This window comes from Sparus aurata, chromosome 18, assembly GCF_900880675.1.
Source record: "Sparus aurata chromosome 18, fSpaAur1.1, whole genome shotgun sequence".
In the NCBI taxonomy this organism is placed as follows: Eukaryota; Metazoa; Chordata; class Actinopteri; order Spariformes; family Sparidae; genus Sparus; species Sparus aurata.
This window is the reverse complement of record NC_044204.1, coordinates 21,421,682-21,446,242: the sequence shown is the minus strand read 5'-3', so window position 1 is coordinate 21,446,242 and position 24,561 is coordinate 21,421,682. Positions and strand designations below refer to the sequence as shown.

Below are 24,561 nucleotides of genomic sequence, written 5' to 3'. Positions count from 1 at the left end.
CTTCTAGAGCTTGGAAGCGAGCATTGAGTATGTGTACGAGGGCGTGCATGTATGCATGCTTCGCTGATTGATGGGTGTGGGTGTTTGAGCGTGTGCACACTCGCACCGGGTTGAAGCATTCCTCCTGATTAGAGCTAGAGTCTCAAAGTGCCAAATGACAGACACACACATGTATTTTTCATCAGCGGGAGAGGGGCTGAGGTGGCAGTGGTGCGAGACACTCCGGAGGTGGAGTGGGGACGGCTGCCGCTCTCTGCCCAACGCTGGGCACGGTACCTCGGCGCTGCTGCCATGTTCCACCTGGGAGATTCAGCTCCTACACAGCCTCACTTCCTCTATTTACATGCCCACCTTTATCTAACAACAGCATGTAGGTGATTGAAAAGCTCAGTTTTACAGTGCAGTAACAGCCTCTGTAAAATTGAGTCCTGATTGTGGGCCGATGTAAATCATGACGACTTGGCGTGCACCCTCATGTTGCTGGAGGGAGCGTTTGCGCAGAATTTGAATGCAGTTTGTGAGGTGCCAGGGGGTTGACTGCTTCTCAGATGGACAGGCAGACACACAAAGGGATGGACACAGACAGAAGACTAAGCAGACAGAGAAAGATGTATGGTGTATAAAATGGTCATTATATTCCCCGCTACATATTCAATTTTGCTTATCTCCCCATCGTAGTTGAAACTTTTAACTGGCTGTTCCGCAGCCTTTATATTACACATTTATATATTCCTATTTTTATTACATATGTTGCTTACATTTCTTTGGCAATGTGAGAAATCCTTTATTGTTCCAATAAAACGTAGTCGAATTAGAATTTAAGAGCGTGTCTGGAGGGTTATAGCAGGCAGGAGGGCGGCTCAAATATGGCAGAGGGGGGGATGGGAATCAGCCCACGACAGACAGACTGCCAACTGAGACAGCATGGTAATGTTGGGATGAACAGACTGAGAGATGGAGGGGGTTAGACAGAGGGACCGGGAAAGACAGCAGCTCTCTGGACTGAATGAGAATATGTGGATAAGAGGTGCATCAGCTAAAGAGGGAGACGGTGGGAGTTCTGCTCGTGTTCTGATTCTAGTTGCCCTTTAACTTGCATACAAATGTTTGATTTTCGGTGCTAATGCATGCGGGACATTTTCTGTAGGAGATTGCTATTACTGGCAATAACAGTGCAGCTACTTGCGAGAGCAGGGGCATGTAAGACAGCTTACAAGGACTTTTCAACCATCCTTCAGTGAGGACTGAAGCCTTTTTATCACAGAGGTAACAGCATCTCTGAGTGTCTCAGAACGCTGGTGTCATATGCCGGGGCCATTACACTTCAAAACAGACACATCCACCAGAACAATGAAAATCTTCTGGATCATATTTAGGGATTGATGGGCCGCTCTGTCACACATGCATTAGTTACAGTGCAGTGGCAGAGATACTGCAGGGACTGTATTGTGCTTCTACGGTGATGCTCCGCAAATAGCATTAGTTGCGCTCAGTAAAGAAAAGACTTGTCACATTTTCAGTGAGGCTAGTCTAGCACAACAGCTTGGAGACCAAGCCACTGTGTACGCATGCAAAGGCTTGCCAGACAAAGGGATCGGCACTTGTCAGCAATTTTGAACGGACTTAGGGCAACATACACTGACTGACACATGTGGGCTTGCTTGAGGGAACGACAAACATACACACACGCGCGCACGGACAGTCGAGCCGTAGACTGAAGGCAATTTGGCTTCAGTTGCAACAGCTCGCCGTGGGCTTGAATGAGAAACACCTGTGTGTGTCAAAGTGGTGCCATGGCAACACTTCCTGTTCTGTGATCAAGACCAGCATGAGGCTTCTTTTTGAAAGGAGAGCCCACTGGCAAAGAGGAAGGCATGCAAGTACAAACCCTTAAACATCTGGATAGATCCCTGGCCGGGCATCCTCAGCTGGCAAACACAATGACCCCCTGCAAAGCATTTCTTGTGCCGACATTCCAGAGAAATAAATGACAACTTGCTGGGACATCTGAGTTTCTTCTGCCAAATAGAATGTCCATATGCCGTAAACATGTGGTCCCAAACAGCTTCGTTCCAGGCATACGAATCGATCTTGTTCATAAATACACCCATAATGCACATAAATCCAATCTGTCCCAAACAAACAAACAGGGCATACATCGAGGGGCTCAACCTTGATACCCAACATCGTGCTTGCATCACCTGCCTTACTGTGGAGAAGAAAGGCAAGGGCGGGGCCATATCAAGGGTTTGATTTAGATTCAGAGACTTAAGCCGTTTCTGTTGCAGCACAAGCATCGTCTCTCACTCTAATCTCGGCCGAGATCCACCCTGAGCCAGGAATATCCCAAGATAAATATGGAAAGTGAACAATGCGATTGCTGAGCAGCAACTTCCCATCTTCTACACCTCTTGCCTCTAATCCTCTCCAGCAGCACTCCTGAACTGCCGCTCCTCATCTAAATCTGCTGGCAGACCTGGTGAACGGGCTGATATTACACTGCTGCTTCACTTTTCCTCTACCATTATCGCCACAAATACAGCTGCTGGCCACACCTTCAGAAGGGGCTCTCACCACTGCCTCTGCCCCTGTAATAACAGTCGCTTCATTGACGATGTGAGATATTAAAATGACTCAACCCAGGCTTGGTTATCTAGACAGCTACTAGATCCCATCTGACTCTGAAGCCAAACACTCCACTCATCTGCTGAATTCAGATGCTTGTGAAGAGGAGACCTCCCATTCACTCACTCCCACACACACTCTTATATTTCATCAAAGACAATGTTTTTCTACACATTGTAATGTCACAGGGGTGCTTGATGATTGCATTTGTAATTAGAAAAGAAAAATAAATTTAAAAAAACCCATAAATGTTTAGAAAACATAGACATATTCAGAAAAAAACTAAACAAAAAAAAGAAAACAACTCATGCACCATCTTTGTTCACCATGGAAATACCTTCGTCTTCATCACCGTCGTTATCCGATAAATCCTCGCCCTGTTTTTTTGCATGGGTCCCTGTTATTGAAGCAGGGAGAGACATAGAGAGGCACAGGGAAATTCAAAATAGCATGTTTGGCAACACACAGATGGAGAGAGAGGCAATGCAATAAAAAGCAGTCTGTGAGACCACATCTGTATGATAACAATGTTAACTTAAATACAAAATTCACATTAGACAATTTGTCAAGGGCCTTTCTTGTTAAAACAAAAGAGCACCGAATAAATGAAAACACAGTAGTTTACACAGAATTGCACTGACATACTGAGCATATTTTGGAGCAGAGTCATACACCACTGGCACTTTCAGAAAAAAAAAAACCTTTTTAGATTCATCTGGAAAATCCTCTGAATCCAATCCTATATGTTTGGGTAACAACACCATTAGCTTAAAGGATTGTTGTAAAAATGAACACTGACAACACGTTATTCCAAACGGTTTTAAACTGCATTTTGGAAATGACTTCTTCAGCAGGGTTTAGTGTGTTTAAACAATACTTTAATGACTTTCTATTCTCTCTGTAATATGTGCCTAACAACAACTTAAACAAGTTTAGGGGCCATAAAAGAGCAAATAAAATGATAATCACAAAAATGTGGTTGCTGCCGGGTTAAAGAATGTACAAATAAGCCAGCAGGAAACTGTTGAAAGAACATTTTACACTACAAGCGGGAGCACATGAAGGATTGCCTTCAACTTCCCCAGAGGTGGTGAGATTTAAATAAATCACATGACTGCGTATTTCGTGTATACTCAGTCATGTGTGCAGCTACTTCAGCTGGTCTCTTTGCCCTGAACAGTAGGTAATGTGCTGTTGTCCTTGTGTGACATGTTATAAACAGATATCTAGCCCTCGAGGGCACCTGTGTAAAGCGTACAAATATAGTGTACAAGCCCTATCTTGACCTACCAATTCAATTTGAGATTGAATTCCATATATTGTGATTTTTTCATGCAGCCTGCTACCAGCAGGGTCTAAGACTAATGGTAGTTAGTCATTTGCCCAATCCATTAATCCATCTTGTCAACAGTCCACCATTTTCTGGCAGGATTTTAAAGAATCATGAACATGTTGCTGAATCATTGACCTTTTATCTAGCACCACTTTCAGTTCAGATCTCCTCCTGAGCCATGCCTGATTCGGTAAATCTGTATGAATTGGTGAACTTGGACCTTTCCTTTGAAAATGAATTAATATCAAAATCTAATGGGCCGATTGTCACAGAGTTTACTGAAGCATTTATGATATAGGGAAGATGTGTAGCCTTTTCCACGGCAGAGGTGGGCCTGACACTTGCCTGAAGCAAACATCACCTTCACTAGCATCATACATTAATGCATTTCTATGAAATAAAACATGAAACTTTTAGGGAAAAACAGAGCAACAAACAAATGTCAGATATTTAATGAGCGTGGTTGTTGTTCAGGCCGTCATCTACTGACTAAATTAATCATGAGACAAGACATGTCAAGATCTGGGTGAATTGCCTCCATGGCTGAGCACCGCTACTGTAGAGAAGGCTTTTTAATAATGACTTTCCTCGTCAAATAAAGGTTAAATAAATATAACAAATGGTTGAACAATTTCCTGGGGGAAATTCTTGTTTCTTTCCACTTCAGTCGCTACACAATATTTCCTCTCTTGCCACCTGTAGACCTAATTAATACATTTTTCTTTAAGACAACTCTTGAATGATCAAAATGCCAACCTGCACATTAAATATTTGCTTAAGAGTTTTTAAAAGAAGTCAGAGAAATACATTATGATGCACATACAGCATGGACTCTGGAGTCAGAAACAATATAAAACTCTTCGGCATAGGCGCTTGTGAAACAGCTTTTATTTGCAAGAATGTGTGTCTGCATACCTCATCCACTGTTAACTAATAGATGCAATGTATTGAATAATGTAATGGGTTAATGGGTTGAGTGTCATGACATTTACTGAGTACATTCAAGCTCTTCAAAGTGGAGAAGCCTTTTGAATCTGTTGATTCCAGCGTCTACACAATGACCTTGTTCAGTCTGTCCATCACGCCGGTCGTAATGGTGCGTGATGAATAATGCAGTCTGCACGGGCCGCTAAACGATTTGCTATCTTTAGTCATGCAAACATAACCGTGTGACCACGACAACTTTGAGCTTATATGCATAATTTTTGTGTCACCCTGTTTGGCAATAAGTGGTTATTGGACTGATGTTGGGTTACAGAGAGTCATCGAAGTTGTTGTGGAGGGTTGTGCAAAAGTGGGAGCCGGCTTTCAGACTGAATTAGCCCTTCACTTTAAGCAATGAGGCTGCCAAACCCAGCGACCACAGTTCCAAGTCTCCTTTTGTGAAGCTACTGGATATTTTTGATGAGGGGCCATGGCCTTGCAACATTTGTAAGCATGACACCACTGAATATTTTTAAGGTGAAGTCAGCATAATTTCCAGCTGTGTCTGAGGCGACAAAAACACGATACTTTGGACGGGAAGTTGGGCCATCTGCAGCGTTGTTTTGCTGACAAAACCTGTATGTATCCCTCACCCTAATCAAGTGTTTGTTGTGCCTATACTTAACCAGAGCATACGCACAGTCAGAGAGAATTAGATATTTAAACCTAAATAATTGTACAGTCGCACACAAAGAACATCACAGCTCTAACTTCCCCCGCCTCTGTGGTTTCACATCGTGATTTGAATTAAATTGAATTGACTTGTCAAACCCCAAAAAATAAAAATAAATAAATAAATTGTGGAAATCTTTCATGTGGATATTTCTGGTTGAAGCGCTTTTTGTTTTGTAACACGTCCACTTCAATCCTTCATTCATCCATTTCAAAAACAACTCAGCTTAACAGCACACAAGGAGCTGCATTGATGGGGGCGTGTTAAAAATACCCCCCCAAAAAATAGACAATTCAGAACAGGGCTGGAGTGTTTGAGAATTACAGTCATGAGTTTTAAGTGTTATCAGACAACAGAACACTGCGCGGCGGTTTATATTATTACCAGACCAGATTTTACAACTCCGGATTGTTATCATGGTGGTAATCTTTCATCACTGCAATCACGGGAGAAAACAGCAGAAAAAAAGGGTTTGGCAAGTAAAGTACCTTTAAGATAGACGCATTTCATAGCGGCAGCCGCTCTCAGGAGGAGACTCCTCCTCGCGTGGGAAGTGACTGCCATTAAGTCATCAGATGTCGCGTCGCTCTCATGTAGGCTTCAAGGGAACCTACAAAACTGTTTTAGCTGAACGAAAGCCAGCAGCCAAACAAAAAGTGGTTGTCACCTGCTTCGGCAGCCGTCTTTATGGCTTGTTAGTGATTACACTTATTCTGGCGTTCACTGTGGTAAAACAGTGCAGTTATTGAGTGATACTTCTTCAGACAGCCATAGATTGGATGGCAGGTGTCGACAGGGAAGCTCTGTCACTTTGAATCCTGTTGTCTGTGAGCCTGTGTGTGCGTGTCAAATGCTGGATCTATAATAGGAACAACATGTGACATCTGCAGTGACTCAGCGATCGAGCCTATATTTGACCTTGAATCTTTTAAAGTGGCGCCGCAGCGAGAGGGTGTGAAATTAAGATGAAACTGAATCAACGTTTTTTCTTTTGCGTACAGCCGGCCTTCCGGGAGCAGACATTTGCATCACCGTCAAAACAGGCGGCATCAAGAATAACAGCTATTATTCATGTTCCCTGACAAGCTAAATAGAAACCTGTCGCATTCATCAAGTCAGGTTCAGGGAAACCGAATATGATGGTCTTATACTCGTTATATAAATTGTGTTAAAAACGAACATTTCAGCAGGACGGGATCGCAAACAAAAGACGGCCTAGTTGCCGGCTGCAGAGTTTTACATGAATAAACCCAAGTGTGCACACGTATGTACACACGTAGACACAGAGAGTGCTCTCAGACTCTGGGGACTTTCTCGACTGAATCCAGAATTCACTCAATACATCGTAGAAGGGCTAAATGTTAACTGCCTTTCCTTTGCTGGATAAAGGTTCGCTGACAATAGATGGGCCTCGGAGTTAAATATCAGAAAGGTCAGAATGCGGAAAGGGACTTAGTGAAATGTGAAATGTTGCAGCCCTGACAATTTAGAGCAGTTATATTCAGTCTCTAATCCTCAGGTGGCCGTTTTTCTTTTTCAGAGTGCCTGGATCTGTCTCTCCTCCCGTCTCCCTGCTCTCTCCCTATCTTTTTCTTGCTCTCTCTCTCTCTCTCTCTTCCTCTGGATGTCTATCTCCATCTCTCTCAATCTGTCTCCCAGTGTAGAAGTTAAGGAACAGCTTGGGAGGGACACATAAGAGAGAATGATGGAGAATGCAGCTAAAAGGTTAAGGAGGCTGTAATCCTGCAGTAAAGGACAGCCAAAACTCACACTGCGCTTCAGCTGTTCCCAAAATAAAAAAACAAATAAAAGGCGGCCAAGTTGTCTTCCTGCCTGTCTACAGCTCGATAATGGAAAGAGACATGTTTAACAGAGACCACAGGCTCCTGAGTACGGTGGTAAGCTAACACGCTGGGGTTTCTTACCTCTTCTCTTTATTCCTAATGATCCATTTATTTCTCATTTTAGGGGGAAAAGGAGTACTCTGCACAAATATCTTGCAAAATAATCAGGGCTCACCAGGCTTTAGGCTTCTCAATCTTCTGCCTGTCATTTCAGTAAGTGCTGCACAGTGCTGCTACATTACAAATTTCCAAAAGCCAGAATGATGCAGGTATGTAACCTTCTTCACCTCAACAACCGTGAGAACTAGAAGCACAATGACTGATTTCGCAATTTTTGGATCCTAGTTTAAGAAATTTTTAATTATCTTTTAGCTACAATGGAGCAATGTTTTAGGAATGCCTCTTCATTGGCAACGTGATTCAGATCCTGCAGATGGTTTCAGCCGTTTTACCGACTGACAGTCGTTGGTAGAACGGGTTGGGCGTTATATTAAAATGTTTTCAACTGGCCACCGTCGGCTAAAGAAAATAGCCATTGTTTATATATTTGTGCGTTTGGCTCATGCAGGGGCAAGGAATAGTCCCTTCTCCCTCCGCTGATGAGAGGACTATTTGTTCACCTGCCACTAGCAAACACACAGATAGGACTTTTCTTTTTAAGTCCAAAAAATAAACCAAATAAACATTATTCCACAAAAAAGTACAACTGTCCACCTTCTGAATTTAAATTTGTCTCTTTCACCAAAGTGACCAGACATTATTGCCTTGTTAACTTGTTGTTAAAGTACAACACAATTTGTCCAAACTCGAAAAAAACAAACAAACAGAGAAAGATGTGAATATATTCCGGTTCTATTGTTACACAATGTTTTACCTTGCTGCCTCTCTCTGTTGTTGCAGGCCTCTTTTTGCGCTTACCAGGTTAGCCCACTGATGAACACACAGCTGCTTAGCAGCAACTCTCGCTCTTTCATAGAAGGCATATCAATAAGTTAGCAAAATAACAAGTCAAAAATAGCCAAAAGAAAACAACTGGCGATGGACAAAACCAATCACAATGGCCGATATGTGTGTGATTGTCCAAGCCATAGTTGCAGTAACACACCAAGAAATGTGACAAAGCACAGAAAAACGCAGTGAAGGACAAGGAAAAGACGACTGAAAGCAAGACATGAATGTAAAGACTGCATGACTTGGAATATGAAAAAAAAACTAAACAAAACAAGATTCAGCTTTGCAATCGTTTTACCAGCTAAGATATCCACTCAAAATGTGTCTTAAACCAAAATAAACTCCACAGGGCGCCTTTCACCTCTTCATCGCAACCGCAGAATCAAAACCTCAAAATTTACAAAGTTGCCAATTATGTTGGCCTTAATTTTTAGAAAATGTGTATAAAATAAAATGAAATCACGAACGTTGTGGTGCAACCATAAAAGCACAGGCTGAATGATTATGTCCACTTAAAGAAATTTAAAGGGGGAATGGGGCTCAAGAGCTGTGGTCTAAGCTAACAGAGAAACCTGAAGCAACAAATAAATAGTGTTTTCCCCTTTAACAGAGCTTTGGGACTCCACAGGCTCTGTCTTCTGTTCCGTTTTAGTTTGGGGTAAACAAAGAACAGAACAGCGATACTGAGCCTTGGACTGACTGCTGAAGCTGGACAGCACAGCAGCAGGACGCCTCTGAATAGGAACTTCCTGCTCAGGCCGCGTCTTGCATCTCAAGTCAGTGTGAATGGAATCGGCCGCTGGCTGGTTACAGCCCCTTGCTCGCTGGGGTCGTCATCTGCACCAGGCAGATGATCATAGGAGATTATGGAAGTAATTTTCCATCAAACAAACTTGGGTATCTGCTTGTGTTCTCAAATGGCACAAGCCAATATTTGTTCTTGTCGTCTTGGAAAGTTTTTGTGCTGTCTGCTTGGTGTACAGATTTCCTCGGCAGCACTCAGGGAGTAGCCCCTCCTTCCCTGAGGCAGGGTTGAGTCGGCCAACCAACGGGATTACCATGGTGTGTTACTGTCTGCCACGGCCCAGACGCAGTCTAACCAGGATTGAGGCTCTTTTGCAGTTTTCACAGCTCTCAAGCATCTGGAGGTCATCTGGTAAGAGGAAAAATATGTCCAGTGTTTCTGCTGGGGTAGTTAATCTACAGGTTTGGCAACCGATTGGGCTGTTCAGTACTGGCACCAGGCTGTGTAACACATGGCAGCCTGCTGCCTGTGAGGGCTGCATAAGAATGATAGTTGAGTGGTCCAAATCAAGCCAAAACGTACAACAGATTTCGCTGCACTTATCTCAAATAGACTCATGATGAGGGCAGAATTTAGGAGTCGGGAAGGTTGATCTCAGAGCGTCTCTCGGAAGCTGTGTTATTCAGACAGAGACCAGTGTGAAGGAACTCCAAGGACAGGTTTCACAAGCGGGTTACAAGCAGTGAAAGAGACATGCTGTAAAACCCTGCAGAAAATAATGTGCATAGTGTATAAACAGGTGGCATGTAGCACAGTGAGTACACCTTATCACCACAGCTCTGCCTCAATCAGGATCTCATCCAAAGGATGCGATTTTACAGATCGCTTTTAAAGTTTGTCCATCAGCTTAACAATGTAAACCTCTTTTAAAGACAACAATTGACCTCATCAGGGTTTGTCCTCGTAAAATTGACCCATCTCCAGCCAATCTTGCACTATGAGGCAGGATAGTGCTTAGCTGTGCCCCTGCACATCATTACCCCTCTCTTCACTCCATTCACTCCGACTCAGAGCAGAGAAAATGACTGAGTGATATAACCACAGCTCCAGTGTCGGCAGCTCTGTCACCGCTCTGAGCTTCGTGTGTGTGTGTGTGTGCTATGTGGCCACTTCAGAGAGAGCAGCGGGCTAGGGTGCTGATCTTGCATATTCGACTACCTCCACATGACCTCGTGACTCCCTGCTCGGACATCCAGGTCATGCGGCGCTGCATTTGTCGAGAGAAAGAAAGGACAGCGATACTCTAGATGACGTTTCAGTCAGCATAAACATCAAATTGTTTCTGACCAAAGAGCAATGCTCTGTTGGCACAACAACTGTAGCTCTTAACAGCAACCAACCACAATGGCAAAAACAGAGGAAGATTCAACTTGAGCCTTCCGATATTTTTTGAATGAGTCCGTCTTTGATCGTCTTTCCAGGCACTTGCGCGTCTTTTTCAGGGCTTTCCTCTTGTTTAATGGAGGAGGATGGGCGGCATCTTTGATCACTAAACCAAGTGCTGCACAACGCCCAGTTGGATGCTAATGGCACAGGATCCATACAGGAGGATTTCTCCAAACCTAATTCTCCAGTTCTATATTCCAACCACCACTCTGCTCAATTATATTGCAGATTGTGTTCTCCATTTATTTTTACAGGCCTAGAATGTGCAACTCACATTATGCTAACCTCTTGTCTTGTAAAAAAAACAGAAGACTCTAATAAGATCACATCTGATGCATTTCACAGGATTCATGGACAATATATTTCTCTCACTTGACAGGCATCGCGATTGCAACAAAGGTGCTTCACGCTAGGTAAGAGGGTCATTTACTCTGCCTCTGTCACAACTGCATACTGTTGCTTGGCAACAATCACACAACCATTTCATCAAGAGTCAAATACCATAATTATTATTATTTATTTTTTTCTGAAAATAAATCACTCTTTCCTCCTGAGGAACCACATTCAAGGAGATACAGATTGTAAAATTGGTAGTGGAGGTGATATTAGTATTGAAAATGCCCAGGGTGTATGACTCGACTGCATTATACAGGTCTCTTTTGAAAGCTTTGCAAACATTTAATAGAAAACATATGACCCTGTCGGTATTAACAGTTTTACCTAACAGATCAAACTATTGAGAAGACGCAAATTAAAAATCTTTAATGAGGAAACTGATGAACTGTTAAGCGGTTTCCCAATTCGCTCTGAATCAGTCAAACAAGACTTTAACTTTGTATTGGAAACATTTAACCAAAACCAAAGTATGCTTCAGAGGTTGCTTTTTACATCGCCTAAGAGGGATAAATTGTGCTTCATTTGCACTGCTAATTCAACATAAGCCAAGATTAGTAGAAGCAGTTTAAAAAAAAGGTGCAATTGAAACTAAAGAGTTTCCAACGAGACTGAAAATACAACCTTTGTGTTTATAGCAACAGAGGAACCCTGCAACAAGCATCACTCTGCACAATAATGTGTCATAAAACCAACATATGAAACTTATGATAAACCATTTTCTCATTACCAAACATGGGGAAGATAATTGAAATCCAAGTGGAAGGGGAATATTAAAGAGATATTTCTGTGTATATTCCACAACTGGGACTAATTCAGAAGCAGAAGTGCCTGGAGGGCTAGTCTGTCTCTTACAAAATTGTTTTACCAAAGCAGAATGTACGAGTGCACTGAATGAGGCCAATAGCTGCCTGCTGCCTCCGTGGAAATCAGCAGCAGAGGTCTCCCAGCTGAAACTGAATCTTTACTGTGAGCGAGATATGCTCTGGATCACGGTCTTGAGGCAACTTGTCAGGTCCTCGTGCCTTCGGGCAGGCTCAGGAAATTAGCCCTCTGTTGTTACCAGCAGTGAGATTTAAGCTGCTGCTAATGAAATTGGACTGTGTTTCTCCGTGGCTGCGAGTTTGAGCATTTGCCACAAGGATGGATGGAAGCTGTTGTGCCAATGAAATACCCCACCAGCCCTTATTTGAACAATTGTGCATAATAAATGTAAGAGAAAGGTGGCCCTCCACTTTTTTTGTGTAAATTTAATCAACGGCTGAGGCTGCGGCGCTTTCAGGTGTCGCGTTTGACAAATACTTCCAATAAGCTGGTGTCTTAAGTGCTGTCAGAGCAGCCCGAGACATGACTAAAGTTCATTACATACCAAGTCAAATTTCATCTTCTGCTATTTCAAAGCAGCAGTCATGCCTCTGAATTAATCCACAGTTCTAGCAAAATGAAATAATTCCACACTTTAAACATGACAAGCCATACAGTAATGTCAAAATACAAATAAATAAATACATCCTATTCTTAGACATCACGATCTATTGCTTGACAAAGCATCATTATTTATTTAGGGACTTGTATTCTCACTTCTTCACACACTCTAATAGTAAAACTACACTTCCCCACACACACACACACACACACACACACACACACACACACACACACACAGACACACACTAACTTGTAGCACTCACTCATCTCATGTCAAGGTTGATCTGAGTCACAAGTCCCACGTTCATCCCAATTAGCACTTTGATTTGGGAGTTGATAGGTGGTGATATTGGCGGCTTTGGAAGGATGCACCCATCACTCTCCTCTCTCTTTCACTCTTTCAACTCCGTGTTGGCTTTTCTTTTTCCTTTATTCTTTTCTTTTTTTCTTTGTTTTTTTTTTTTACATACCTCCTTTTCTACACATTTTCTTGTTGGGTTTCCTGGCACATTCCTTGGATATTCTTTTGACTGTAAAATGAATGGAAAAACTACAAAATAACAGAGAGATCTGGAAAAGATCACCATGTGACATGCAACAACTCAAGACTGAGTCAGACCCCCCCCTCGTCACCCTCTTTCCCTCCTTCTCCTCCGCCTCCTCCTCCTCCTCCTCCTCCTCCTCCCACCCTCCCAGGCATCATCAACATCAAGAAACAACAGAGGACCTGTTGAGAAAGTAACTGGGGTGTTGCTGCAGAAATATTCCAAAATGGTGGAATGAATTTGCTGCATCCTGGGACACAGGAAGCCCATATTCACATGCACTTCTATTTAAGACCCATTACAGCCACACAGAAGGCAGAGAGGCCAGAAAGTTTTGCATTTCCCATTGTAATCTGATAAGTGAGAGTGTTATTTGACGTTGCCCATTTGATTCTCGGAGCACTTAACATTTCAAGCCCATTTTCCTGTGTGGGTCTCCTTCAAGTGGTGAAATAATGGGAGCCATTTAAAAGAGTCAACATCTAGAAATGTAAAATGTTCAGTCATGGTTGAGCCGAATCTGTGTTTGCCTTTTGCACAAAACCCACTTTCAGCTTTGTGCAAGGACAAACTGGATCAAACAAGGAGAGTAAAGGGTCTTACATAGTTCAGGCTGATGCCACAGGCCTCTCGTGTACCAGACAGAATATTTCACCAACCCTACAGTAGTAGATCATTCACTTATGAGACAGGCTACTAATCACTAATGGCTAATATCCCCAGAACAGTCAAGACAGTGAGGGTAGGAAGGTGCACCCAGTATTTCCAATCTGCTCCTTGTATGATTAGATTTTTGCTTCTTTTTTTATTCAGTCATATTAATAAGTCATTTAGTCATCAAAAGAGGAACCTCTAACAGGGACATGGAAGGGGAGAGTTGATGAAAAGACTAAATGAAAGATCAAGTCAAGATGGGAGGTTGAGATGGTGGACACGGACACAGCATGCGCCAGACAACAGGTCATGCTCCGCGCAAAAATACAGAGGTGACACAGAATCTTAAGAGTAAAGACAGAGCAAGAAGGAAGGCAGAGACAGAAGAGAGGAGGAGAGGTTTGGTTTCACCCTGCTTACTCGACACACTCACCATCCTCAGTTGGAACATAGATGTTTAGATAAAGACAATCCTCGTGTTGATCCTGTATGTACGTGGTAACTATATCCAGGTTGAAGGTGAACCATATTGGCATCATGATCTCCGGCACAGCGTTGTGAATATTTTGGGGACAAACAGGAGCAAAGTGAGTGGCGTTCTTGATCCCCGACCAGGAGGAAGGAGGCTCCGGGGGCATGAAGCGCTTTTCCCCGACCGGGGAGGCGGCGTACGGAACCCCCAGATACTGGTCCACCGGCCCCAGGATTTCACTCGGCAGAGGCACCCTCACCCCTCGGAGTTTCCCATACTGCGTGTTCACAGTGGGGTGGTAGTTCTGGCCTCTCAAGGCCGCAAAGCACCAACAAAAACTTAACACCCATAAAGACACGCTGAAATTGGTGCTACTGTGGGCACCGTGCCAGTTCTGCGAGGGGAGATGACTTCTCCTTGGAGAAAACCACATGGTCCTTGTGAGCTAGTGCAACTGCAAGTGACCAACATACAAGCCAGGGGCAGCCCCTCAGCAAACACACAGGCTTCCTGCTCAGCCCTGCAGTCCAGCCACCTGAGGGACAGTCATCAGCTGCGATACTAGAGCCTGCCGGCTTACAGACGAGGAGAAACAGTCGCGGTTACGCAGTTTCCTCTCCGCAGCGAGGTCCTTATTCACCGTCCTCTCTCTCTCTGCGCTCGTCAGATCTTCTATCCCGTGCTGCAAGAGAAGAAGACAGGAAAATTAATGATATTTCCCTGACAGCCCACCAGTTTGCTCCCATTTTTAGTCAGTCATTTTTATTGACTTGTGGAGGCCTTTTCTGTCATGACATAAAGCAGCTCACATAAACATGACAGAGCTCTTAGGGCTATCATCAATCCACATAATCAAGAACCTGCCTATGACTTGGATATTGCAATTAACTGTCCGGAAACTTGTCAAGATGCGGCTGACAGGACAAATGAAATGTGAAAGGTATCAACTGGTGTCAGGTAATTTTTCTGTTCTTCAGTGGCCAACATTTGACAATTACAGTGACCAAACTGTTACTGGGTTTGTCATTTTGTTTTAAGACAGACTTAAAAAACAAAAGCGTGAGCCAATATAAAACACTGAAAGAGTTTTGGTCACTGAGATCATTCCCTCAGTTTATACTGTCCCAGATACTGGTCAGAAGATTCTTCTAACAATGCAAGTAATGGAGCACAAACAGTGACTGTTTAAAATATGGACAGAGTGTGTGGGTCACAAAACTGAAGCCAATGCTGAAGTGCCTTAAACCTGCACTCTTTTGAATGGCCAGCAGGGGCAAATCCACTGGTTTGAAGAAGTCTGATTATACGTGAGCTTATGACAAAAAAATTATCCCACTAGATTTAGGGCACTATCTTGGTTCTTTAAAAAAGAAAAAAAAGTATTTCAAAATGTAGGTGAGTTTTCTGCAGTCAGGATTAGTCAAATTAAGTAGTTATCCTTCAAAGTAGCTGTCTTTTTGGTAAAGAATTGCCTCCTTAGACAAGGATGAACAGGAGTAATTACTGCAGAAAACAAAACCTGGTTCAATGTACATATTAACATACAACATTTCTTATATGACAGACTTAAAAAAAACAAACATATCCTTTAAAGAAGATAGACATATTTACAGGAGAACCACTGCCATAAACCCAACATTAAGAGTAATGCTCAGGAACATAGAAAACGTGAAATAAATCTCATGTCCTGCTTAATGTCATTCAGCATTTTTCCCTACATCTCCCACTGGTATACCAATGATTTAGAATTTAAATTTCATCTCCTTTGTTTGCTCTTACAAGAGATCACTTTTTGGGGATGAACAGAAGAAGGGCCAGAGGAGGATGTAGCTACGGGCCTCCAGTGACAGTGCTGTAAATGCTAATCTACAGTCCCAGGGTGAACCACGGCGCCAGTGAAAACACCTTCCCACACTGCCTGATCAATTTTCAATTTCTGTGGCTTAGGGTCCCCCTCAGCCTTGTGCGCCCACTGCAATGTTCGCTCTAATAACAATGGGAAAGAAAAGCCAGCATTTAGAGGAGGATATTGCATTCCAAAATGACTGTGTAAATGATTTATAATGTATCGGCAGCCGTTGGAGGGCCACTAACCACTGAGAAAAAGCAATCCTGACGTTCCTGGAGGTGCTGTTATTGCGAGGCAGCTATTCCTACTTTCTGTAGCTCTGGATCAGCAGAAAGTCTTCCAGTGAGAGCTGTACATGGAAGCCCAAAAACAAATACATACAGTACATGTTGTACGTATTTCAGATGATTCCGCATTCTCCAATAATTGTGGAAATAAATTGTGTGTGGTGGCAAAATTCTGCTCAGAGACTTGGGCACACCGAGCACCTGCTACGTGATAATACATGAAAAGCCATCCATATCCAATCAGGGGACTAAAAGGCATGCATTGCTGGGGGTGGAAAGGGCTGGCAAAGACTTTGAAATGCCGGAAAAGACATATTGACACAGTCCCTATCCTGTTCACCATAGACCACTGTAGCAGGAGGCTGAAACCTCGGCAGACATTACTGTCAGATCCCCACGTTTAAAGATGGTATGAACTACACTGTTAAAAATATTTCATTTCTTTTATGTTTGGATACAAGACAAGTACACCGCATCTAGCGAAGCCGAACATCATTTACAGGATTTATGGCCTGAGCTAGTGTGAAACACTTAGACATAGATGGACTTTTATATTGAACAAGAGAACACCTACAAATACCACAACCAGTAATATAATACACTCAGTTGTGTTTATTAGCTGCACCTAGCTAAAACTAATCCTGTTTAATGCAACAGCGCTGCAATAAATCTGAACTGCATGAAGGTTATACTGCAGAAAATGTTTCCGAAAGGTGTTAATTGAAATTATGCTCATCTTTGAGGCTCTAATTTGTTGTGCTGTTGCATTATATTACGCAACACTGAGAGGAGTATTCTCGCCACACCATTTATATCCACTCCATTTTCTAGCAATAAAATCGCTGTGGAGCCTACTTTTAGTATATAACTAAACATAGGAGACACCTTTGAGTATAATGCAATGCCTTTCAGCAGAATCACAAAATACAAACTACTATTACTACCACTACATCAAAATGATCATTAAATTGAATCTTTGAGACAGAACTTTAGTGAACTGGTTCCAAATGTAGAAAGCCTGTTAATCTTTACCATGGACAACCTTCTGTGACTCTCAGTTGGTGCAGCTGTTTTACAAAATGTCCGGCTCTTTATTCAAAAGCCTGCATACATAAAAACTTTAATGTAGACATCAACCGTGACTCCCAATATGCATATTGACGAGAAAAAAATCCACAGAGCTTAAAGCAACATTATGTAACTATTTTACCTTATAACCTGGTGGCACAGTGACTTGTAAATTCACAAGGCGTCTCTCTCAATCCCACTCTGTGCCCCGATCACTTTGTAACTGCACTATGTAACCTGCAGGTAGGATCTCCCAGGAACACTTTATGGCACTATGTCACACATACGAACTATATCACTGAAACTGCATCATATTTTCTGTCATTCCCTCTGATGTCCTCTGACTGCTCTACCTGAACCTTCTGTGATCAACAGAGTTTCCAGATGGACAGATAGCTTTTCTTTTGTTAAAAAAAAAAAAACACCTGCAAACTGCTGCTAACTGCAGCTGACATCTGACATTACTGTAAATCTGATAATACTGTTAGATAAACTTGGGAACACCTTTCTTTTTACAACAGTGGTATTGCACCCTAAAAACTGTGGGTGTCCTAAATAGCACAAGATACCAAGTTCTACATGACGTTGCTTTAAAATGACCACATTGAATTCACCGCTGTTTCTGCACAGCAGCCAAGGCTCTTAAATGTTGTAGATCTGTCCACCAAGACAAAAATTACAGATAAAACATGACTTCAAAGAAGCGAAGCTGAAGCAATTAAAACTTATGGACATCACATAATACTTCAGGATTATTTCATCATTTGGAGGAGCTCTGTGTTTCTCTGTCCAGTAACACTGAGGATACAGTTTAAAGAAAAAGTTAAAGGGGAACACGTTAATGGAAAAGAAACATATTGGCAGGTCTATAAATTTCATAAATGTAGGATTTATTGCAGAGCTTTAGTTTAACTAGGTGTACCTAATAAACCGGCAACTGAGTTTTAAAGTGTCATAAAAAACTCAAAAAGGCGCCTCGACTCTAAACTAAATTGATCACATTTATGATCCATTGTGTGTTCTGTTGGTAAAGACTTCCACATATTGATCCCCTGAACAGAGAAAAGGTGTCTGCCTGGAGGAGGGTTTCAAAAAGGCACCTTTCCCCAAAGATACAAGACTTTTTAACTGAACATGTAACTGAGGCCTTTTCTGTTTAGATCTGCACACAGAGCAGCAGAATATGCGTGATAACACTAATTCCAGTCGAGATAAAATACATCAGGTCAAACTTTTTAATCAGGACATTGCAAGGACATAGGACAGTGTGATGGAGTGTGTGTGTTTAGAGGACACGCAGCACAGAGGACTTCATCAGTCTCCCCCCTCCAACAGCATCTCAGAGGTCCTCTCTGCTTTGATCTCTCTACCTGCTGAAGCACTGCCAAGGGAGGAACGGCGAGGGAGAGAGAGAGATTGCATGAGTTCTCCCTCATCATCCCAGAAATATTGATCGTCTCATCACCGTGGCCTTGCAGCCCATAATAAATACAACTGGGGTGATGGAGGCGGGGGGAGGAGAAGAGGAGGAGGCGGAGGAGGAGGAGGAGGAGGAGGAGGTGCTGTGCTGAGTCTAAGGGAGGTTATTAGCCCTTAATGCAAGACGGCACTCCACCAAGTACACGCCGTTAAACACTCTCCTCCCCAACTCTCCGCTCTCTGATTGATAGGGCATGGTAAGTTTGGCCGGTCCAATCCTTGTTCATCAATATTCAAAAGCGTTCTGATGCTACAACATGGGATTTTGTCCCCATACGTCTACCATATTTAAATGGAAATACATAGACTTTATTCCTCTTTATTTTGGTCCGAGTCCACAGTCGGGTACACTTACTGTAGAAGACCCTTTGTTCTCCTACAGCGGTGAGATCTCTGCATTGCAATAAAAGTCTGAGCACAGAGCCAAATGTACTCCTACGCCCCGACATCCCTTAGAGAGAGGCTGAATGGACTCTGATAAAAAAGGAACCAATAAGAGTTCTGAGTAGACGGAGCTTCTGAATCTCCCCCACTCTGTTATTATAGTAGCTAGTTCCGCTACAAAGGCATTCAACAAAGCTGCATTAGTCCTCTGGAACATCTAACTTCAAATAAAGTGAGCCGTCCCGACCTGAGAGAGTGTAATCACTGATTACAAATGCCTTCTGGTGCTGTTACATTAAAACTGAGGCTGAATGTGCCGTTATGGAAACAATAAGAGACAGGCAACAAGACAGGAAGCAGGAGAAAGAAAACCTGTGTACTCTGGTGGTTACCTCAGCTGAACTCATTACAACGGGCGAGGCAACAGCTAAAACTTAATTTAGGGTCTTCACCTTCCCATTTGTGCTCTAGAGAGACACAAATCTACATCGGTGCGAATGCTCCATTTTGAGACAAGCTCTATTATGATAGGCCTGCTCTCCGGCCACCGCATTTCAGTTAATTGGAAAATATATCTGGAAATTGTCTGCTTAGATGTGTTTTTTTCTTTTCCTATAGGCAAACATGGGTTTCAATGCAGCAAAATCAATAATGAATGTACAAACATACTGCCAGTCTCCCCTCGCAGGCACGCGCTTTATATAAGCTCCTGGGCTTCACGAACAACAGCATGCCGTATTAAATCAAGGAGATTGGCATGTTTCAGAAACAACATTCACGAAATGTCAAAACCAAACCCGCCGCTTCACGAGGCTCCTGCTGGGAACCGGTGCCTCTGTAACAGTGAGGGATGAGGGCCCGCTCTCCTCTTTCTTCTGCTTTTTTTTCTTCAGACACACAGCCTGTGCAGTCATTATTACTTAGGAGATTTGGCATTAAATCAAGGACAAAGACGCAGCACATTCTGACTGCTAATCACCACGGTGAGGCTGACATATTTTAAAAGAAGCAAGAGGGAGATGGCGAAGGATGATGGCGCCGCTGCTGCTGCTGCTGTGGCCGCCTGCTAAGCTATGTGTCTCCACCCCTTCTCCCTGGCTGCTGGATAAATGCTGCCGCGAGTATCATTACCGGCCAAACAGCCAAGGAAACATGGGGAGGTGAGCTTGGCAGGCCAAATAAAGACAGATTCCAGGTGAGTGCATGTTGGGACGAGTTCTGTGGCTGCACTGCAAATAAATAATGGCCATTGTGTTAACAGCTGACAGTGCTTGAAACAACTGTTTGTTCTTGGTGACTCAAATGATAGGGACAGATTTGATCTAGAAGTCTTCGAGCTGCAAGTGGGGGCAGTGGAGCCATTCCTGAATCTATATTGCCTCTGTCTCTTGACTGGGTGTGCATGTCAGATAAGGTTTAGTCAGTAATACAGTGTGCGAAACAATATATTGGGGTACAGGTATATTAATCAAAGATAACTGATTCAATTAGATGGAAAGGGGCCGAGGAGGTTACATTTAAAAAATTGATAAAATAAAGAAATTTCCCCAACAGTTCATCATCCTAACTCCTATTGATCCGCTGTCGAGTCCCACCATTCACTCCTACTGAAAAAAAAAAACCTCAAAGTAGCTAATCACTCAAGAAGCCCACAGGGATTCTTCCAGAAACCGCAGGGGCAAGTATTGGGTCCGTCTCTAATCTAGCCGTATGTAAACACATTAAGGCTTTACACATGGCATACTCATTATCCACCCTCCCACAGATGCCGTTTGCAGGGTGGAATCTGTTCTCCTGACGACATGTTTTGTGTGCAATTTCTATCACCCTGCCAACGTAGCTCTTAAGTGCCGCTAACAAAAGAGCACAAGACTTCTGTCATGTCTTCAGAAATGAGGAAATCATTGACTATAAACAAGGAAAATCTAATTCAAATAGGGCAACTGTGTTTGTTATATATGTCTCACATTGCCCATTACAGACCAATTCCTATTGGATATCTATGTTGAAACCATAAACCATATCAGTCATGGGGAATTTTTTTGCATCACCAGCTGTGTGGCTCGATCGGTGGCAATGTTGGTCTGCTCACTTGGTCAGTAAAATATTCCGACACCTACAAACCGAATTACTGCGACGTCGCACAAACAACTGTCACTGGCTGTTGATTTGCATTGTGGAGTCTGTGTGACTGTAACCTTTAAAGATAAAGATATATACTTTTGATATATACTTGTGTGTACTGTGTTGTGCTGCTAGCATCTTTGATATCTACAGAGCATCTCAGACTATCTGTTAGTTACATGCATTTAAGATGTATGAGATGTATACACTTTGGAACACCATGAAAAAAGATGGAGGAGGTTTCTACTCTAAAGTTATTATAAACAAACATTGCGATTAATTTCCATTGTACAGATTCCGATAGCACTTTGTTCCCCTGAGGATTAACCCTACTGACTTTGGCTTCTTGGACTTTTCATCTGGCGCCACCATGAGGATGACCTTTATGGATTTTTGTGCAATATCTCTCCAACCAATACTGTGGACTGACATCAAATTTGGTCCATAAATTCATGGTCTCTTCAGGATGAATCACAGTAGCTTTGATGATCCACTGGCTTTTCATCTAGCGCCATCATCAGGTCAAACTTTCCGTTTGTCCAACACTTATAAGTACTTAAAAATGATGACATTCCCATCAGCCTTACTTGTACTTAAAATCAGATGGTAAAAATAGCAAATAGTCGACCCTGGCACTATCTGATTGGAGTAGATGCCAAAAATTGGACAAACCACTGCAGAACTGCAGTTGTTGCCTTTCTGCCTCTGTTTGTCTTGACATGCTAAGACACACAAATACATGCATAGAAGTTACTGTATATAATAGTTAGAATATCTCAGTCTAAATTTGCGTTAGTGTTCACGTTGCTGTTTTTTGTGTACATTGGTGTACACTCCAAATATTTTGACAAATTATACTTCAGCAATATTGTTCATCAAAGCTTCATACCCCAAAAAATCCCTTTAAATTAAACAGAAAAAATGTTATGCTACATGTACATCATGCAACTGCATAATGCCGTCTGAAAGAATCATTAGAAAATGTAATCAAAATCATAAGTAACTGACAAAAAGTGCCTGTTTGTCTAAGCTGCCCCTCTCTCTCCAAGATGGTAGACACACTCACATATGTGCTACTGAGATCGGGCAGCTAAGAAAAAATTGTGTTAGCATTACCATTGTTAGCATGCTGTCACATTTAGCTGAAAAAAGCTGAGTGTTTCAAATTCAGAATCCATTTTCTTTAGGTATATTATCGCACACGTGTGAGTGATCAGCTAAATCAAATATTGAAAAGATGGCTTTCTAAGTGTTGTGTTTCCCAGTTGTTGCTCGAATCATCCTACATCTGTGAAGATGCAACACATTTGATTGGACTTGGTGAGCATATGTGAAACATGATTGAATTCCTAGAGAGGATACACTCGAGCATACCAAGGAGAATTCGGCAGATATTTCCAGCAGCTCCTCTCATCTCCTCCACTGTGAGGACAGCACGTATAACATGGCAGCGCTAACATCAATTTTTGGCTTACAGTGAAAAGGAGGATGGATTTTTTAGCCTTCTGGGATGAATCCCTAATAAAATTCTGGCAAGTGTAAGGAACCTGAAGAGCACTGGCAATGGCAAGACGTATATAAAGCAAATCAAAGTTTATGACAATCACTTCAGATGTGAACGGCTGTGTATTCCTCCTGCTGCACCTCTCGTTCTAAATGCTGCTCCCCGCCAGTTATTAGAGTTACTGCCTGAGACGGAACCTCGCTTATATTTACAATGATTGATTAAAGTGTGAGATTAATGAAGGTATCATTTGGGATAAATAGGTTATTTCCTATTTAAACTCTGCATCGAATGCTTGATGTACATCATTTTAAATAATGTATCTAACAATATGTTGTGCACTGAACACTGATCCAAGTGGATCCGCGCTACCGGTGAACTGACATGGTGGGGGGGTGGGGAAAACATTTTTCTTAAAGCAGCTATTAACACTTTACAAACTTATAGAGTTGAACTGAGGGTTTGCTGTGAGTTAATTGAGGTCTGGCTGTTAATTACAACAGGGAGTGGATTTCTCACCATCAGAGTCCCAAGTTCATTGGCACTGCATTATAAAATCTTAGATGGATCACCTCCTTTGGCTAGTATTGACTCTTCTGCTCTGGGTTAAAGAGGCCATGCAGTTGTCCTTGGCCTGAATAACCATTTGCGCAGCCTTGTTCAATGCAGATACGCAACTAAGAGTAACCCACATTGGTGAGCAATTATTTAAAAAGTACAAAACACTTCCTCTGGGCCCGGAGACTAGTCCTCTCAATGACGTTATTTAACATTGTCTTTGTGATGAGCGGCATACAATATACATCTAAAGCTGGCAGTGTGTGGCTAATGTACGATGCTGTAATGTCCACAATTTGGTTGACATTTCCTTCTAGGGATAGAGAAAATTAATTCTTGTGATTGCAACATCTTTGCCACCCACAATCCCCCATTAGAGGAACTAAAACACAAACAGAAGTATCCTCATCCTCACCATACAAAGCCAGGCCTTTGAAGAGCTGATCATCCTGAGGACAACACTTAGCTATGCACCATTTCAAAAAGCAGTGAAGTCCTGCACAGAGTGCATGTAATTCACTACTTTCATCCACTGCATTTTGAATTATGTTTTTCTGCAGACACAGATTAAAAATGCAGATCAACTATTCCAGCAGAATGTGACATTAATGAATTCTTTTTTTTCTTCTTCTTCTTTTCAATAAAATGAAAGCTGTTGGGGCTTCACTGAAATGTAACAGCCTTCTGTGCGTGCACTTACAATATTATGTACTGTAAGTATGCTGAGAAAATGAATCTTCCCATGGCCTAATAAGCTAAATAACGGTTTTAATTTAAGGTAAGTAGGCTGCAGTTCTTTCACTGGAAACTGAAAGGTCAGCTTTATCATTCAGTGTGAAAGGGCTCCACAGAATCATATATATACCGAGCACTGACATGACCCAGATGCTGCCTGTAAAATTAATGAGCTAATAATGCATTGGGTGCCTTAGTATTTGCAGCAGTTACAGTAATATGCAAACACAAAGATAGTTCACGTTCTGGTAAAATATGGTGTAACACTGCTAGACTTAATGTAAGAAGGGGAAGCAATTCATTTGTTCTGATCTAAAAGTATCACAGCAAGTCTTTTCTGTGACTATGCTGCATCACATACTGCACTTCTGTGGCTTCACCTTTTCCCTTGAGGCACGTGCGTGATCTTTTAAAGCCGTGCTGAAATCGCACGCCTAAGAGTCCTTAATTGTGACTGATGATCAATTAAGCCGAGATGAA

The 24,561-nt window shown here is 42.4% G+C and overlaps 1 protein-coding gene across 3 annotated transcripts in view; it reads right to left on the bottom strand.

The window, feature by feature from the left end:
- The window catches only part of nlgn3a (neuroligin 3a), a 130,943-nt gene that overhangs the window by 89,414 nt on the left and 16,968 nt on the right, over nt 1–24,561 (bottom strand). Inside the window, exons 2-4 of one of the 3 annotated variants that reach the window (XM_030396429.1) lie at nt 14,055–14,775; nt 12,893–12,952; nt 2,963–3,022 (exon numbers count right to left, since the gene is read on the bottom strand). In XM_030396429.1, the coding sequence (XP_030252289.1) occupies nt 2,963–3,022; nt 12,893–12,952; nt 14,055–14,526 (592 nt within the window). In that variant the 5' untranslated portion in view covers nt 14,527–14,775. The remainder of the gene's footprint in view (nt 1–2,962; nt 3,023–12,892; nt 12,953–14,054; nt 14,776–24,561) is intronic. The other 2 variants (XM_030396430.1, XM_030396431.1) reach the window with 2 other exon arrangements.